The sequence below is a fragment of the Acinonyx jubatus genome, chromosome C1, assembly GCF_027475565.1.
Source record: "Acinonyx jubatus isolate Ajub_Pintada_27869175 chromosome C1, VMU_Ajub_asm_v1.0, whole genome shotgun sequence".
NCBI classification, from domain to species: Eukaryota; Metazoa; Chordata; class Mammalia; order Carnivora; family Felidae; genus Acinonyx; species Acinonyx jubatus.
Window position 1 is genome coordinate 38022799 of NC_069381.1, and position 18825 is coordinate 38041623.

The 18825-nt window shown below is 44.6% G+C and overlaps 1 protein-coding gene across 3 annotated transcripts in view; it reads right to left on the reverse strand.

The window, feature by feature from the left end:
- Positions 1–18825, reverse strand: part of LOC106973620 (BEN domain-containing protein 5) — a 1423832-nt gene that overhangs the window by 91001 nt on the left and 1314006 nt on the right. For all 3 annotated transcript variants that reach the window (XM_027059241.2, XM_027059240.2, XM_027059242.2), the window contains exon 9: positions 12295–12406. In XM_027059241.2, the coding sequence (XP_026915042.1) occupies positions 12295–12406 (112 nt within the window). The remainder of the gene's footprint in view (positions 1–12294; positions 12407–18825) is intronic.

An 18825-nucleotide genomic window follows, 5' to 3' on the forward strand; every position in this document is an offset into this window, starting at 1 on the left:
GTGCTTAAAGGCCAAGGTACTTAGCAGAATGAGAACAAAGTAGGAAGAAAGGGCACAATCTGAGGTTTGCTCTGGGGTGGTGAGGTCCCTGTTACACTTACCAAGAGGGCCAAGAGTTGGCAGACTTCCTAGGATGTTAGAAGCCTGGACGTGGGTGCCTCTGGGATAGGAGTTGTGAGCAAAGGGTAGTAGAGGTACAATGGATGGATGGTTGCGTGGAAAGACAGACAAAAGGATGGCTAGTCAGAAGACAGATGCATAGATAGGTATCAACTGACCCCAGTGTCTTTCTCTAATGTGGGCTGGGCTGGCTTCCTCAGGCTCTAATCCTAGGGGCTGGCCCAGCACCAAGTAGCTGTCTCTGAGGGTTATTTTATTTTATAAAATGAGGTCCCTCTTCATATCTGGGGGGCCGGCCTCCCTCCTCATTCCATACATTTTTTTCCAGTTTTAAAGTTAAAATATACTTGTGGAAAATTGCTGGGAAATATACAAAAGCAGAGAGGAAGGAAACAACCCTAGTACCCAGAAATGCCACTGTTAACATCTACTTTACATCCATTCCTTTGTGTGTGTGTTAAACCTAGTTGTTATATGTCTTAACACATAATACACATGTAATTTTGTCTTCTGATTCTTTTCATTTAAAATTATAGCATAAGCATTTTTATAATATTGTACACTCTTCATAAACATCCATTATACGAATGTATCGTGATTCACTTAATCAGTTTCCCACTGTTAGGCATTTGGATTTTTTTCTTGGTTTTTCACTATTTATAAATAATGATTTGGTGGACTTTTTTTTTTTTTTTTTTGCATAAATCATTATTCACACTTCAAATTATTTTAGTCTAGGTTTGTAGTACTACAATTGCTGGCTCAAGGCTACAAACAGAACAATGTATTTAAAACCCCAGAAAGTCAGAGTAACATTTTTTTTTTCCTCTCCCTTTTGAATTCTGCGTCCTTTCTACTCCCTAATAGGGAGCTCCCTGGATTTCAGGATAAAGCCCAAGCTTCCTGGGCTTTATGACTGGCCTCTGCCTACCCCCTCTCCTCACCTCCCACTTCTTCTCCATATGCTCCCCCAGTCCATCTCACCAAACTCCTTAGAATTCTGAGTATAGTCACCTGATAGGTTTATGCTCACACATGCTGTTCCCTCTGCCTGTAACACTTCCCCAGTCTGTCTAAACAGCTCCTCGTCTATCTTCAAAACTCACCTCAGAGGTCACCTTCCCCAGAAAGCCTGGCCTGACCCCAAGTCCAGTGGCGATGACCTGTTTCTCCCACGTGGCACCCAGGCCCCTCGCCTGTCATAGTGCTCAATACCCTGGCCTGCGGTCCTCAGCCTGAGGCGGAAGTCCTAGACCAGGGGTTTGTGAACTTTCTCTGGCCATGGAATCCTTTATTCAAACACGTTTGTCATAAACTGATAAAGGTTAACATCTGTTGAGAATATCTATCCCTGGCAAAGTGCCTTCAGCAAGTCACAGGAATCACTTCTGTTAACCCTCACAACAACCTCTTACAAAGGAGGAAGCAGCTGCTTGCAAAGGTAAAGGACGTGCCCAAGACAGCAAAGCTATAGAATGTTGAAATGAGATTTAAACCCCAGGCCTGAACCTGAGCCCTTAATCACAAAATTCTACCGCGCAGGTGAAAATGGAGAGGAGCTACCCATGGGAGCCCCAGACCTCTTGCAGTTTTTCTGAAAACAGTTTGAAAACCACTCTCTATTCTGGATCATCGGTTCCTTGAGGGAAGCGACTGTTTCCTGTTTGCCTTTGTCTTCCAGTATACGGTGCCTGGGCTCTGAAAATGTTTTTTGAATGGATAAATGAACAACCTTTTTCTTTTGAAGATTGCAGGGAAGTTACTCTTTTATCTATATACTTTACTAGTCTTGGAGTGAGAACAAGAATATGAACCTGGAATGGCTTGCTGAGTGGGATAGCACGAAGCCTCATTGGCCAGAAGGTCAGGCTGTGTCCGGGCTGATAAGACGTCTCACAGCCAGACACCTGGGACCAGGACAGGGCTTGGGAGGTGGGCATCAGAACTTCTGGAGGATAGGGGCAATTTCTGGATGAAAGGTTAAACAGTTCACCTCTTGCTGGAAGCAGTGATTAGTCTGGTTCCTTTCATCAGAATTCAGCTCTCTCCACCACGGTAAATAATGGACTAATTAGGCATCTGGCTTACTTGATATCCCATGGCTAAGGCCAATTTCTGAAATGCAATATGCTATTTGATGTACCAGCATGAATTCTTCCTGGGCTCAAGAGCCTCCCAACAGCAACAGCCAAAAATAACGCTCTGAGAAGTTCCTCACACATCGAACACAAAACATCTTAAATGTGACTTGTACGTGGTAATAGGATGGTCAGGCTGAGAGTCTAAGGTGGTAACAGGCTGTATGCTGATCCTAACCTGCTCAAACCAGGGGCCCTAAGGGGAGGAGTTTGCTGGGGGGTGAGAAATGGATGGGATAGGTTACTGGGAACTCCTGGAAGAGATAACATACCAGACGAGAAGGGTAAGTGAAAAGAGATTATTCTGGGACTGTCCACAGAGACTCCTTTTCAGCTCATTGTGGCTGGATAATTGGGTGATCATGGGATAGGGAAAATGGAGAAGCAAGCTTGGTCTAATTTAGAAATCAGGGTAAGTTAAACAGATATTGGTAGCAGATCCTACATGACTAGATTCTAACATTCTAGAATTTCTGAATTTGTAAGCTTGAGAACAAAATTCCATACATGGGAGCTCTTAGTGACAAGGGATCAGCAGGGGCAAAAAATAAAGGAAAGAAGGTGAGTCAACAGAAATGCAATACAGTGAGAGAGAAGTGTAGGGGTTTGAAAGTCGAGGGTGCCATTGATTTCCCTGGGATGCTTTCGTGCTATCGTTCTGGGAAACACTGTGTCAGATGAAGTGGCTAACAAGATTTCCCCAAACGTTCATCAAGGGCCTACTAAGTAAGGGTGAGTCCCTGCCAGGTAACTGAGGTATAAGCTGAAAAAGACAGAGTTTCTGTCCTTGAGAAGCTCAGTCTAAAGGAGGCAGGAAAACCACCGCAAGAACACAGCAGGATGTGTGCTTAACCAGGGGTGTACCCAGCGCTGTGGGATGCATATAGAAATCCTAACAACCACCCTCTAGAGAGACTGCATTTTAATCAGTGCTGAAGAGGTTCTCACTGAGCTACCAGTGAGTGGCCAGCCCTGCCCAGGGGAGCAGGGAGGTAAAGGCAGATCCTTGGCTCTGAAAGGGTTTGCAATTTAGCTGAGAAACTGGAATCCAGAGGAAGTCAGAGGAGATGCTACTATGGCACCAAGCCTACAGAATACACCCCCTGTGTGTTTATGGAATAAACTACTAGATGAAAGAAGCAAAGTCTGATGATAGAAGAACAAAGCAACAAAAACCTTTGTGGGCCAAAGGGTTCAGGGAAATCTTAGAGAAAGTGGGCCTGGAGGTGGGTTCTGAGGATTAAGTAGGATTTGGAGAGTGACTTAGTGTGTCTCTTGACTTGAAATACTCTTCCTGCTCTTGACTCAGCAAATTCCCATCCATTCTTCAGAACCCTGTTCAGATGTTAATTCTAGGTCTTGCTGAGCAGATTTCTTCTTCCCTGCCTGTCTTTCCTCTCTCTCTCACCCAACACACATTCATGGAAGGCCTGTGCCCTGGGTATCGGGGATCACAAATGGCTAAAGTGAAGTCTAAGACCTCAATGGAATCACAGTCTGTGGTGGGGTATGGGAGCGGGGGACAGTGGGAACAGTGAGGTAAGTGCTGTAATGGCCAAATGCATAAAATACTAGTGGCTCCATTTCTCATATACCTACCATTAACGGCTATTTATATACATATTATCTTATCCTGAGAGAAATCCCATGGGATGGGCATTGCTAATCCCAGTTTACAAATAAGGAAAATGAGATACAAGAGTTTAGTTGAGCTGGCTCAAAGGGAAACTTCTGGAAGCTTTGCTGATCTCCGTGCCATTGAAACAATATGTACCTAGTTACTTGATGAGAAGTATCCAGAGTCTTTCAGGATGAAAAGATGTTAGAGAAATTGAAGGAAACAACCACCCTGACAGGAATATTACTCTGAAGTGAGAGATCCCTCTCTACCCTGCTTGCTGCCAGAGTCAAAGTTATGATCTAGAGAGATAGAAAAACCATGCCTTTTATCACAGATGGGAGAAGTTGCCCTTTAGAAAAATAATGATTTTCCCTTAAAATTTCTTAAAGTTTCAAAACCGTCTCAGACTATTGTAGGAAAAAACTGTAAAAATTTCATGAACCCAAAGTCCCCTATGTTCTCAGAGCCCCCTGTACAGTATTATATTTACCTTCATTCTTTACTTCCACATTGAACCTTTCCCCTGGTGGCTATTTACTGATTTCCTGGGCCATGTTGGTAGGTGTGGAAAGATAGCTGAGTAGACTGGCGTGTGTGATCTATGGCTGTGGTGTGAGTGCATCTAGTCTATCCCTTGTGAAACTTCTGGCAGCTGGCTGTAGTCTGGACACTTCAACAGGGCATTTCTCTTCACCCTACCCAGGGCAATAGTCCTTCTTCACCTTGATAAAACGCTTTACATTCGCATACATCGGATCTCTCCATCCTGTGGGTAAACAGGCCAGGGCTTATTCTTCCCTTCTACCTGATGGGCACACTGGGGCTCAGGAAACAAATGCTTACAGAACATCTGCCATGTGCTAAGCACCTTCAGAGGCATTCACTCCAGGCTGTCCTTCTCTGGCAGCAGCCAGACTTTTGTGCCTTGTCATGGAAATCTCACCCATCAGGGGAGCCTTCACAACCAACAGACAACTCCAAGATGATGCAGAGACACAGACTGTTGGAGCCAGATGGGCCCTGGGGAGTCTATCCTTCAATCCCTACAGTGTATATACTGGGGTGGGGTGAGGTGGGGTGGGAGCAGGTGTGGGGAGTGAAAGGCCCAGAGAAGGGAAGAGACTTGCCTAAGAGCACCAAGCAAATTAGTGGTTCTGCCACTCTGGTGGGGGCTGGCTAGTATTCTCAGTCTCTCTTCACAGGCTTTAGCTGCTCCCTGCAGGGGATCTTTGGGGTAATATAGCCGGAGACATGTGGATGCAACAAAAGCTTGGGAACCTACAGTCCAGATTCCTGAGCTCCTGAGGCCTCAGGGAGACAGTCTGCAAATGCCCTAGGGATGTGGTACAGCCTCCTCCTAGGGGGTGATAAGCACCCTGCCACAGGGGGAGTATTTTCCCAGCCCAAGGCCATGGCTGTGGCCTCCTCTCCTGGTTTGCCCCTAAGTGTGTACATGCGTGGGGATGGAGTGCCCCCAACCTTCTACCCCCCTGCTTGCCAAGGTGGGTTTACCCTTTCCAGCAGCAAGGCTCCTCTCCCAGGCTGTCAGGTATGAACACACAGGCACCCCCTGGTTTCTAGTGAGGAGCTACCATCTCAGGGCCTTCTGGTCTGGCGACCCTGTGAAACCTCTGCCCATGCGAAGAGCAGACCTCAAGGGCCGCTTCCTGCCATTTTGACTGGGTGGGGAGACTGCCTAGCTGTGTGTTTGTGTGTATGTTCCATGTGTGATCACGTATAACTTGACACCTATCTATGTGTCTGTCTTGTATGCACCGTGTCCATGGTGCTTTTATGCATATATTTTCTGTTTTCGGTATGTGAATGTAGGCATTTTCTGCACATCTCCACATTGTGTGACTGTGTGAGTGTGTGTGTGTGTTTTCTGTGTAGTATGAATCAGTGCCGGTTCTGTGTGTGTTAGATGACCATGCCACCGGCTGCTCTGTTTGCCATGCAGATGTGTTATAACTTATTTATTTATTTGACAGAAAGAGAGCAGCTTATCTTGAGGACTACAGGAGGCAAGCAAGGAAAAAAAAAAAAACAAACAACCCGGCCCTGTGTTGCTCTATTTTAAAAACTGCTCCATGTTGTTATGGCAGCTAATTTTCCTTAAATGATTTAAGGAAACAGATCTGTCTAAGAGCTACAGCCAAGTTGTTATAGCAACACAGGCCTTTCTCCTCCAGGAAAAAGGAGGAATCCCCACCACCACCCCCTGCCCCCCGCCCCTGGAGCATAGAAGCCCCTCGCAAAAGCAACCCTTGGGTTCTTGGGGGACTCGGGGGGCAAAAGAAAGGGCAGGAGGGGACCCACTCACCTCCCACTGTCAGTCCTTAGGGAGTCTTCTTAGCAGCTGTGCTCACCACTCTCCAGTTCAGATCTCATTGTCCTTCACCTGCACTACTGGAATAAGCACTGAACGGGACTCTCTCCTTTCATTTCGTCTCATCTCCTTTGATCCACTCTCCACACTGCAGCTTTCGTAAGTTTCTAAAGCATATGTCATTCAACATAATATTCTCTCTGGTGCCATGTTCTCTGTTACGTGCTGGATATGCATGAGGCATGTCTTTGAATAGCACTCCTGGAACGTTGGCCTTTATTCCACAAGTAATAGGGAGTCATTGAAAAGTCTTAATCAGGCGGGGAGAGATCCAGTTGGATTTAAATTTTAGAATGACTTAAGTTTTTAAATTGGGGGACTGAGTGGATGGAAATACTATTCATTGATCTCTGTCTCCCTTGCTCAAATGTTTTTGATGGCTTTCCATTGACTACACTGATTCTTAAGATTGAGAGAGGGTGTGTGCTTGGAATATTCCTAACAAGTGGTGTTTTGTTCCATAGCTTTGATTTTTTTTTTAATATATGAAATTTATTGTCAAATTGGTTTCCATACAACACCCAGTGCTCATCCCAAAAGGTGCCCTCCTCAATACCCATCACCCACCCTCCCCTCCCTCCCACCCCCCATCAACCCTCAGTTTGTTCTCAGTTTTTAACAGTCTCTTATGCTTTGGCTCTCTCCCACTCTAACCTCTTTTTTTTTTTTCCTTCCCCTCCCCCATGGGTTTCTGTTAAGTTTCTCAGGATCCACATAAGAGTGAAACCATATGGTATCTGTCTTTCTCTGTATGGCTTATTTCACTTAGCATCACACTCTCCAGTTCCATCCACGTTGCTACAAAAGGCCATATTTCATTTTTTCTCATTGCCACGTAGTATTCCATTGTGTATATAAACCACAATTTCTTTATCCATTCATCAGTTGATGGACATTTAGGCTCTTTCCATGATTTGGCTATTGTTGAGAGTGCTGCTATGAACATTGGGGTACAAGTGCCCCTATGCATCAGTACTCCTGTATCCCTTGGATAAATTCCTAGCAGTGCTATTGCTGGGTCATAGGGTAGGTCTATTTTTAATTTTCTGAGGAACCTCCACACTGCTTTCCAGAGTGGCTGCACCAATTTGCATTCCCACCAACAGTGCAAGAGGGTTCCCGTTTCTCCACATCCTCACCAGCATCTATAGTCTCAAAAATCAATGCAAAAGAGGGCCTAAGACTTTGATTTTAATGAGAAGAGAGCACGGGGCCATAGGAAGAAGCCAAATTCCTTTGCTCCATGTTCACTCACCCATGAGCTTCTTCCCATCTGCCTCTCACACTGCCCTCTTGCGCTGCCTGTCATAAATCCTGCATACCAGCTCAGCAGCTGAGGCCTCTCTCACTTCTGTGAGAGCTTTCCCTGGAATGCCCTCTCCCCTTTCCCTGTAACCTCCCTCACCCCTAAACTATAGCCGCCATTGCTAGAGGCCCAGTCCAAAATCCTTGAGAAAACCATCCTTCAGACACCACACATATTGGATGAATCTCTCCCAACCCCATATTTCCAAAGCATTGCATTTTCTCTACCATAGCACACCTTCCTGGCTGCCTTGGATTAAAATTGTTCTTAAGAGTCTGGACTTCCTATCAGATTATGAGTTCTTCCTGACCTGAGATCCTGCCCCATTAATCTCTATGACCCCAGAGGTTACAGAGGGTCTTGCCCATGCATTGAGAAATGTGCATTTCATTCAAGTAACTGAGCATTTTAAAGCAACACCTGCTTTTTTGTTTATCTTTGCCGAACACTTCTCTGGGTGTGCCTCTCACATCATTAGGTATTAGTAGACTTATAGATGGGTGGTCCTAGGAAGCTCATTCGTAAATGGGCTTAACTTTTTAAGATTGTAACTGGACATAGGTTAGAGAGAAGGGCCCTGTGTGTGCTCTTGTGTGCAAGTGGCTCTGGTTGTGTGGCTGATGGTGCGTGTGCCAGGATAAAGCCAAATTTCCATGGGTAGGGGTGAGCTCTCACCTGAAAGGTGATGTCATTTCTGGGGCTAATTACCTGGGGAAGAGGTAGAGTACTCAGACCTAACTTCAGAATGGAAAGGAGAAACCTGGATATAGAGCAGAGATGGAACTGGCTCCCCTGGTCTTCACCACTGAAGGTGATGAAATGTCGAAGAGCAGCTCCCGAGTAAGACATGTTTGGACGGTGGGAAGACTGAAACCCAGGGATCTGAGGGGGCTCTGGGTTGTCAGAGAAAGCCAAGTTCAATGGTGGGTAGAATGGGGTGGGCACTGAGGCTAACTAATGGAGCATGTTAGTGAAGGTGACCAGAAGCCTGTGTCGTGGGAACCAGAGCAGGTAGTACCATCTCAGGTTTTGTCCCTGAGAGTTTAGGACAATCTCAGCAGGTTGCAGGGAAACCTAGGAGAGGCTTTATGTCCATACACCAGAGTCTTCAGGAAAAGAGGACACATGGATGGTGGTGGCAGCATCCGGGACACTCTGAGTGGGAGGTGAGACTGGGGAGAGGTAATACGGCCCAGTTGCTTCTTTTCATCAGGGAAATCATATTAAAACCAACTCACAGAGGCTCTGGTTTACTTCATCATTTGCTCAGCATTTACACTGAGTGCCTGCTCAGAGCTGGGTCCCTGCTGGGCACTGGCGACTCTGAGATGAATCAGCCAGACTCTGCCTAGGGGACAGTTCATCACAACTGGTAAACAAAGGCCAGGCTGTCCACAGGGAGCTGTCCCAGGAGTGGGGCATAAAACATTTTATGTCTGAGATCCAGTACAGTCCTCTGGGTGAAATACTCCATGGTCAAGATCATCACTAAGTTTCCAAGACCCATAGAGTGGGGGAAAGGGCTTAGTGAGCAAAGGGCTAGGAAAGCAGCCTTTGAAGTAAATGCCATCATCAACACAGGACACCAGGCTCCTGTTGTCAGTTGGGGACACAGAAGAGCTCGTGCCTGAGACTCACAGTGTAGGTTGGACATATTACTTTTGCTCAACTTCAAAGTCAACATGTCTAAAGTTTGTGCCCAGGCTTGCTGCCCCTCCTGAGTTCTCATCTCAGGAAGGGTACCACATCCACTCCACTGTCCAGGCCAAACGATGGGCATCATGCAAGACCCCTTCCCATCCAATCAGCCAGGCACTAAGCTGACCTCATCTCCCTCCATAATGTCTCTCCAAGCCTATAGCAGTAAGCTCTACTGGTCTCCATCCTCTAGCCTGGCCCCCTGACCCTCCAAAATGGCCCCCTTATAGACACCAGAGGGGTCTTTCTGAAATGCAAACCTGATCCTATCATTTCCCTGCTTAAAAGTCCAAATTGCACCCTGTATCATAACCCTCTCTGCCCTTCTGTCTGCTCCTAGTACTAGCCGCACTGAATGACTTGGAAATCTCCTGAGGGTGCCTCCCTCTCAAAGCGGATGCACAGATGTCTCCTTTTCCTGGAAAGCTTCCCCTGCCCTGGGAATCTTTCACGCATCAGCTCAGGTGTGGTCTCCTGGGTTGGGTTCCTTCCATGGGCTCCCACAGCCCCTGTGCCTCCCTCTACAAGTGCACCTGGAATAACTGCCTGTAAATACCTGTCTCTACCAGGCTGTGAACTCCTTAGGGGTGGACAGCAGCTCTGATTATTCCCAGCATCCAGCTAGAACCTGAATGGGTTCGGTGAGGAACGACGATGCTCACAGACATAGTCCCTGCCCACCAGTGAGGATCTGCTGATCCCCTGCTTGCTGATTCTGTCAAGCAGAAGGCCACTGGGATGAAGGAGTGAGGCTGTGAGCATTTAGAAACAAGGCCAGAAGCTGTCCTGGCAGTTCACACAGCTTTGGGTTGAGTGATTATGATGATGTGCGCAACAGTGAAGGTCAGGAGTAGAAAGCATTTAAAGCTATTAGGGCAGATGCTTTTGGGTACTGCAGTGTCTGTAATTGGACACAATGTCCCTTAAAGTCAAATGTGACTTTTAATCCAATCCAAATAATGTTTGTTGAGGATCTACTACACATGAGGTACTCTGCTAAGTGCTTTTACATAGCTTTTAAGTAGAGAGACGGTATAATTTATCATCCAAACTGGGACACTTCTAAGAGCGAAAGGGGGCACTGTTCATACTCTAGGACAACAGGTATAAGTGGGAACTGCCCCAGGCAAGCCAAAACTTATAACCATCCTACCCACAGGTTACATTCTCGGTGCTTTTTTATCCCCCCGTAACTCCACACACAATTTGTAAATCTGTATTTACCAGTATTTACTTACTTAATGTCTATTTCCCTGCAGATTGCAAGGGTTAGGGTTTTGTTCACTACTAGAAAAAGCCTCAATGCCTAGTATGTAGAAACTACTTGATAAATGTTTGTAGAAATAAGGAAGGCAAGACTGGAATAAAAGCCTGGGCAGGGAGAGAGGGGTGGGGAAAAGAGAAGAGGTGGAGGGAGCTGGGATCCTTGACTCCCAGGTTAGTGCTCCCTGTTCTTGCTTAGGACTTAAAGGAGTGGACTGTCAGGAACAACACAGCTTATGCAACGAGCTCAGCCTCCCCATGTGTTTATTAAGTTCCAGCCAGCTGATGAGCAACCTATTCATGGCACAGAAAGTGTCTACATATCTCTGTCACTCATTCTTGCCTGATTTATGCTCTATAGCATGGACGAGTGCCCAGTTGTTTGTGAGCAAACCAATGACTTCCAATTGATGATAGCAATGGCAGGCTGAAGCCTCTTCTCTTTAGCAAACCTAACCCCCTTCGCTTTGGTTCCTCCTCCATGCCTCGCCCCCCACTTCTCTCCTCAGGGATTCATCTAAAATACCATTTTGTTCAATGGCTCCTACCTTATCACTGTCCCATGTCTTTTTTTTTTTAAAGCCATTCCTCATAGTCCCCTCAGTGAATAACTGTTTTCTATCTATAAACCACATTACAGTTGGCATAACACGATTTGCCATAGTTAATCCAATTCAATTCAACCAATAGTTATTGAATATCTATAACCAGCCAGATCAGAAAAAAATTTAGGGGCTATGGAAATCAAGGGATCATGAAATCACAATCATCAAAGTTAGAAGAGACTCACATGCCATCTCACTACAGCATCTTCCAACTGAATCTCCTCTATACGCCATTTTGACAGTGTCATTTAGCTTCAAGGTGAACACTTTTAGTAAGGCAAAGTTCACAGCTCCTACACCCACTCTGGCTCAGGCAGCTCTAAATGCTAAAAAGTTCTATTTCTCTACAGGCCTTACCTCTACCTTTGGCCTCCACCCAGAAGATGTCTGTCCTGTCCTCTCTGATAGCTCTTCAGAGATAGAATGACTATGGTCGTCCTCCTTTCTCTAACCTATGAAACCCCAATGTCTTCTATTTCTTAAAAGTCTTACCCCTATGAGAAAACTCAATATGGACACCCATTGTTCTCCTTCTTTCTGGAATAGCAGGCCCTCTTCTCTGGGAACAAGTTCACTACCACCACCACCACCACCATAGCCCCTAAGTCCAACCATGTGGTTCCAGTGAGGCTGTCCTGTCTTACATACGCTTGCCTCTGGGGCCACAGTTGACTTGCCCAGTGGTAGCATGTCCTCCCAACTAGGCCAGTCATGGTCCTTTTGGAACTGGAACTAGAAAATGAGAGCGAATCACTCTCCAGCGATGGGAGTCACTAGATGTGACACTTGACACCTGTCTCCTACAGGGGAGGGGGGCCAGTCTACAGTATTCTGGAACTCTTGTAATAAATTCTCTATTTTGCATATTTCAAGTTGTATTTCTTTTGCTTATAGCCAAAGAGCCTTGACAAATGTGAATCTGCTTCAATATATTTCCTTTATCCCATGAGACCTCCTGAACCCAACTGAACCCAGTATTTGTGAAGGGAGGGGAAGCTACTCATTTAGAGATGAGACCAGCAGGCCTAATACCCACCCTGGTTTGACCCTGCACTCCTAATTTGTAGCTCCTAGTAGATATCCCCAGCACAACACTGCCCTTTCCCAGATTAAGGCATAAAACCAGCAGGTGCCGAATGGGTTTGGTTACTCACTGGGTCATTGTACATCTGGATGATGAGCTGTTTCACTCCATGTAGGGTAGGGTGAGCCCACGGAGAGGGATCCAGCCAGTGACGGTTCAGGTCAAACCCCATTAGAGAGCACCTGGGTAATACCCAAAGTCAGAGTCAGTATGAACAGGACAAACCAAGCTTCTCACTTACCAAAATACAGTTAGAAATAGGAACAATCATTATGACACTTATCTAGCCTTTATTTTTTGCCAGAGACAGTTCTAAACATTTTACATGCATTAATTCATCCAATGTTTTCAACAACCCTATGAAGCCACTACTGTTATAATTCCCACTTTACATAAGAAGAAGCTGAGTCACAGAGAAGTTCAGATATTTCTGTCGACGAGTCTGACTTCAGTATCCACTCTCTGAGACCACAGATATATGTAGATGTGTTACACAGAGCAGTAGAAAGAAATGTTCAGGCTGAAGTCACTGGTGTCCCTATTATTCCTCTGTCTCCTACCCATAGGTAACCCATTGTCTCTACCTTCAAAATGTATTAAGAATCAACACCTTTTTATCACCTCCATTGATATTACCTTGAGCTTGGACCAAGGTCCCAAGTATTGTAATAATCTCTTACCTGGTCTTATTTCCATCCTGACATCCTCCCAGCCCACCTCTCACCTTATCTTCCCCTTACACCCCCATTTTCCACTAAACATCCAGGGTGATCCTCTAAAACATAAGTAAAATTATGTCCCTTTCCTCAAATGGTCCCTATTATATGCAGAGTAAAGCCCCCCACAAGCTACAAGTCCCCATGTGGTCCTTCTCTGCCAACCTCTCTGACTTCAGCTCCTACCACCATCCCTCTTGCTTTCTCTGTGCCAGATGCTGGAGTCCTCACTGTTCCTTCACCACACCAGGTGCATCTTGTCTCAGGGCTTTTGTATAGGCTGTTCCTCTGCCCAAATACTCTCCCTCCAGATATCTTAATGACTCATTCTTACTTATTTCAAATCTGTGTTCAAATGTCACCAGCTCAGTGGAGGCTATCCTGACCACCTTCTCCATACTCTCCCTTGAGCACATTAAATAACCTCACTAGGACAAGTGCAATCATGGCTTCTGGTTCTCTTCTCTTCCCTCTTCCTCCTTTTCTCACTTCAGATCTACTCAAAGCCCTGCTTACACTTGGGAAGAGATGTCACCTCCAGGTCTCTGTCCCCATGCCACCATCCACCAGGCCTTCACACACTCTAGGTACTCTCCAGCCCAGCCCAGGCTGAGGTACAAGTTCCTGAAACTCTGTGGTTGCTCACAATTCTAATTGCCACTTTCCTTCTCTCCAGGCCATCCTATTATAATCCCCAGACTGTCTCCCACACAGATCTGACTGGCTTGCTTTCCTAATCAAGATTCATCTATAGGTCTTCATCACCTACAGGATAAAAGTCTGCTCTTTGCAGATTTTTAACCAGATTCAAAACTGATGGGTATTATTCTCTTTGTCTTCTGAGCCTCAGTTGTCCTCCTTTTTCTCCTCTATCCCTCTGATTCACTACTTTACACCCCCATCTTATCCTCCAAGCTCCTCTCTTTCCTTAAGCAATATAGTTTAACCCTCTCTCAATTTATTAAATTTCTATCCCCCATCTATCACCCTACTCAGAAAAATAAAGGATTGTACTGGGAATCTACCTCTCCTTCAAGATGGTTGGGGTAAAAATGGGGGGTGGTAAATAAAAATTTCCCCTTGTCACTTAAAATAAGCATTGTCGGAACCCTGTAGGAGAATAGCTAACGTTTCATGAGGCACATGGGGAAAGGCATCATTGAGGAGAAGTCATTTGAGTTGAGACTTGCTGGATGAATAGAATTTTTCCAGGTGTTGGGGGCGAAAGGAAATATAGAAGCAAAGAAAGGAACTGTGAATCCACCCAGGATACTGGGGGAATAGTGGACAGTTTGGTTTGGCTAAGTCATAGAGTATGTAGTGGGCAGGTGGTGACGGTAAGGCTATAAAGGGAGGTGGCAGTGAAATGTGAAGGGCTTTGAATTCCTGGCAAAGAGTTTTATTATTATTATTATTATTATTATTATTATATTTTGTATTGCTGTGTTGAGATCAACCCGGTGCTGATGCTGGCTTTTTACTGCTTGCAGAGTAAGAACAGAGATAGCCCTACATCTAGGTTACAACATCATCACCCAATGAAGCAAACACAATCAAGAGAACATTTGCGGACATTACTCTGGTCTCAAGAACTAAGTACTTTACCAGATACAAAATACGTAACTGAAGTTAATGTTATGAGGGTGGTGCTATTACTATTCCCATTTTGCAGATGTGGAAACTGAAACCCAGAGAGGTTACAGACAAAGTGCTTGAGAGAAAAGAGGTGATGTCAGGACTGGTTCACAAGCAGACTTCATTCCTGGCCTTTAAGAACATAGGCTAACAGGAGAAAGAAGATATGCTCCAGGCTTATGTCCACTTATAATTCAGGACAATATTGTGAGGATTAAATGAGATAAACACATGTATTGAACTTAATTTAGCATGGGTTCTGACATATAATAACAACTTAAAAATGTTATGTTGTTGTTTTGTTGAACATTTTATTATTGTTTTATTTTTATTTTTATTATTTTTTTAATGTTTATTTATTTTTGAGAGAGAGAGAGAGACAGACAGACAGACAGACAGGGCATGACCGGGAGAGGGGCAGAAGGAGGGACGTACAGAATCCGAAACAGAACCACGAGATCATGACCAGAACCAAAGTCAGATGCTCAACTGACTGAGCCACCCAGGTGCCTCTGTTATTATTTTGTTCTACATCCTATAGGAGTGACATAGACTAATAAGTTTGCAGTGTACAGGGGCCTGGAATGGGCAGTAGACAGCAGTGGTCAGGGATACCCCATATCTTTTCTTCCAGTCTGGGAATCAGGCAGATCAGAGTGCATGTCCATGTTCCTAATGTAGTAGGCATTTGCCCGTTTTCCTTGGGGGAATGCCCAGCATCTAACCCTATGATTAGATGGGACAGGGTTGGGAAGAGTATGCTCCTCCAACATTACAGATGATGAGACTATGGTGGTGCCTTTTTTCCTCCCACAGAAGACCAGATGAGCCACATGCTCTCTCTTTGTGATTTGCCAGCCAGGGCAGCAACAGGAAACCAGACTCGGGCAACAGCCACTTCCCCCAGGAAGTCAGGTGTACAGCAGTGCCACCATGGTACAGAAGTAGATTACTTCTGCCAAGAGCCAATTTTCTGCCTCCCAAAGCCAGTCTATTAATTGTTTGCTTTCCAAATGTGATCTTTCCTATAAATTCCCTTTTTGCTTAAGTGGCTGGAATTAGTCCTTGTTTCTTTAACGGAAAGCATCCTTAACCATATAACTCTGTAGCCTAATTTATAGAAAACTCCAGCAGGCCCCTATATTGTTCACTTCCCAGTGGCTGGTCACCAAGAAGATGGAAACATGGGTCTGGGTGTTATGCTCCCAGAGTTCTTCCAGCTTCCACTGAGCATCTAAAAACTTGGAATGGAACATTGTTGTTAATAGGACTTAATCACAAACGACTGTTCCTTAGAGAAGGTTAGCTTACTTACCTCTCCTCTGCCTCCAGATAAGAATGCCCTAAGCAATGTTTTAGCCAAGTCACCAGCTTGCTCCATGATATTTCTATGACCTGGTACTCACCACCTCCCCAGGCAGCTTATCTCATTCTGGGACAGCTCTGCTAGAAAATCTTTCTTCTCTTTAGCTGAAATTTGTCTCCCAGTGACTTCCTCCACTAGTCTCAGCCTTGCCTCTGAGAGTCACACAGACCTGTAAGGCAGTGTTGTGAAGACCAGAAGATTTGGAAGTCACAGTTGGGTTTAAGCTTTGGTTGTACTCCTTACTAGCTATGTGATCTTTTTAACATTTCTTTTTTCGAAGCCTCTTTTGCTTCTGTTTTATCGTATGTGTAATGAGGAAAACAACCTTGACTTCCTGAATTGTGAACATGAACTAATAATGGTCCAGCAGAATCCTCAGAACAGACTGAATATTAAATAAATTGTAGCCAGTGATGACAGTGGCAGTGGTGGGGACTCTGGTATTATTGAAATTGTCTGAACCTAAATGTCACCTCCTCCAGGAAAGCTTGCTGACTTACTCTCTGCAAATGTGGGATAGGTAGTTTTCCTTTGTTCCCATAGCATCCATTGCTCCCCTTCCTACCTCCATCAGATTGGTTACAGCAAAAGATATAGTAATTAATTGAGTCTGTCTTCCCCACTGGATCATGAAGTCTTTAAGAGTAAGGATGATATCTTATTTATGTTTGTATTCTTAGGCCTGAGAAGGAGTCTGGACTATCGTAGACATTGAAGAAGTAGTTGTTGAATGAGCATTTCATGCTTTCCCAAGAATTTTCCAATCTCCTATGATATAGTTCTTACAACCATCCAGGCACACAGCTGGATTCCATTTTTTAAGTGGGAGCACTGAAGTCCAGAGAAGGTAAGCTATTCATTCAAGGTCACCTAACTGGTATTCCACAAGGCCCAGACTAGAATCAGGGTGAATTAGCCCAAGTTGGTTTTCCCATTTGGCCATGCTGCTTCCAGGAAGCCTCTTTCATTCAAAAGAGTGAGATTCAAAACTTAAGAGAAAGAGTTAAAGGCAAAGATCCTCAAAGGTCAACACCTTAATCCAGCCTGCTGATGAAAATAAAGTGTGGCTGGTGACTCAAGGCACCTCAATCCTCAAAGAATCCTAGAGCTCTGTAGAATTTAAAGCACTTGTGAAACTCTTCAGTGAGTAGGACCTGTGCTGGGTACTTTTTGAGCTGATTTTTAAAGAACACTTCTCATGGCAATAGTCTATCAGCAGGTGGGTATTTACTAAAGAAAACACTTCAGTGAAGATGCAGGAGCCCCACCTGGCTGGGGGCCAGGAGGACAGGTCTTGCCCTTTATGTCTATATCAACTTGAGAAAGTCACTTCCCCTCCCCTGGCTCCATGCTCTTCTTTATAAAACAAGGAGGTTGTATTTCACTCAGGGAGGTCTCGTCCAGCTGTCTCATTATACGTTTTTTTGTTGTGGTTGTTTTTTGTGTGTTTTTTACTTTTTAAGTTTTTATTTTAATTCCAATTAGTTAAAATATAGTATTACATTACTTTCAGAGATACAATATAGTGATCCAACAACTCCATACATCATCCTATGCTCATCACAATAAGTGCACTCCTTAATCCCCATCACCTATTTAATCCTTCCCCCCACCCCCGTCCCCTCTAGTAACCACCCATTTACTCTGTATAGTTAAGAGTCTGTTTCTTGGTTTCTCTCTCTCTCTCTCTCTCTCTCTCTTCTTTTGCTCACTGTTCTGTTTCTTAAATTTTACATATAAGTGAAATCATATGGTATTTGTCTTGCTCTGATTAACTTATTTTGCTTAGCATTATAATGTCTAGCTCCATCCATGTCATTGCAAATGACAAGGTTTCATTCTTTTTTATGGATTATTAATATTCCATTGTGTATGTATACACATCTTCTTATCCATCCATCAATCGATGGACACGTGGGCTGTTTCTATATCTTGGCTATTGTAAATAATGTTGCTATAAATCTTATTATATGATTTTAAAGCATCAATGATTGGGCTTTATCTCCAAAGTTAGGGACTTGAAGGAAACACACATTACTGATAAAGTTAAAATACAAAGAAAACAAAATATTCTAGGAAAAGGATTGATACAGTTTTTAAAAGAAACACCAAATAGTCAAGGATTGCCAATATCTTAACATTAATTGCATGCATTTTTCAACATTCGAGATTTACATGGGACCCAATCTTTGCCTCTAGGAATTCTTAACTTGCTCTGAACTTTGAAGAAGGAATGGGAATTTGCCAAAAGTCAAGTCCTGAGAGAGCATTCCAGGCAGAGGGTGTGACATGGGCCGTCAGCGAAGCGAGAATGGTTGGAAATTATACATTTTTCTAACAGGCAACTAATGTATTATGCTTCTGTCCTTAACTAGGCTATAAGCACCAGGAGGGCAGGGCTGATGCAGCTCTTTCTCTTCAGTGGTTTCAGGACCCAAACCATCTGCCTAAAGACAGAGGAATGAACAAGGTGACCTCCAGATGTCGAGCTCTTACAGTATGATTGCCAATTTAGAGTCACTGAGTGTGAAATCCTGGGTCTCTGTCTTCTTGGTGCTCTTCTATTCTGTTATTTATTTTTAACACAAAATTTCTGCATGAGCTCCAAGTCAGGACCCATGCCCTGACATAAATGGGGCTCTTTATGGTGCCAATGAGACACAATATTTGACATTGGGATCATTCTAGAAAATCCAGGGATGCCTGGGTGGCTCAGTCGGTTAGGTGTCCTATTTTGGCTCAGGTCATGATCTCATGGTTCATGAATTCAAGCCCCACATAGGGCTCTGTGCTGACAGCTCTTAGCCTGGAGCCTGCTTCGGATTCTGTGTTTCCCTCTCTTTCTGCCCCTCCCCTGCTCATGCTCTGTTTTTCTCTCTCTCAA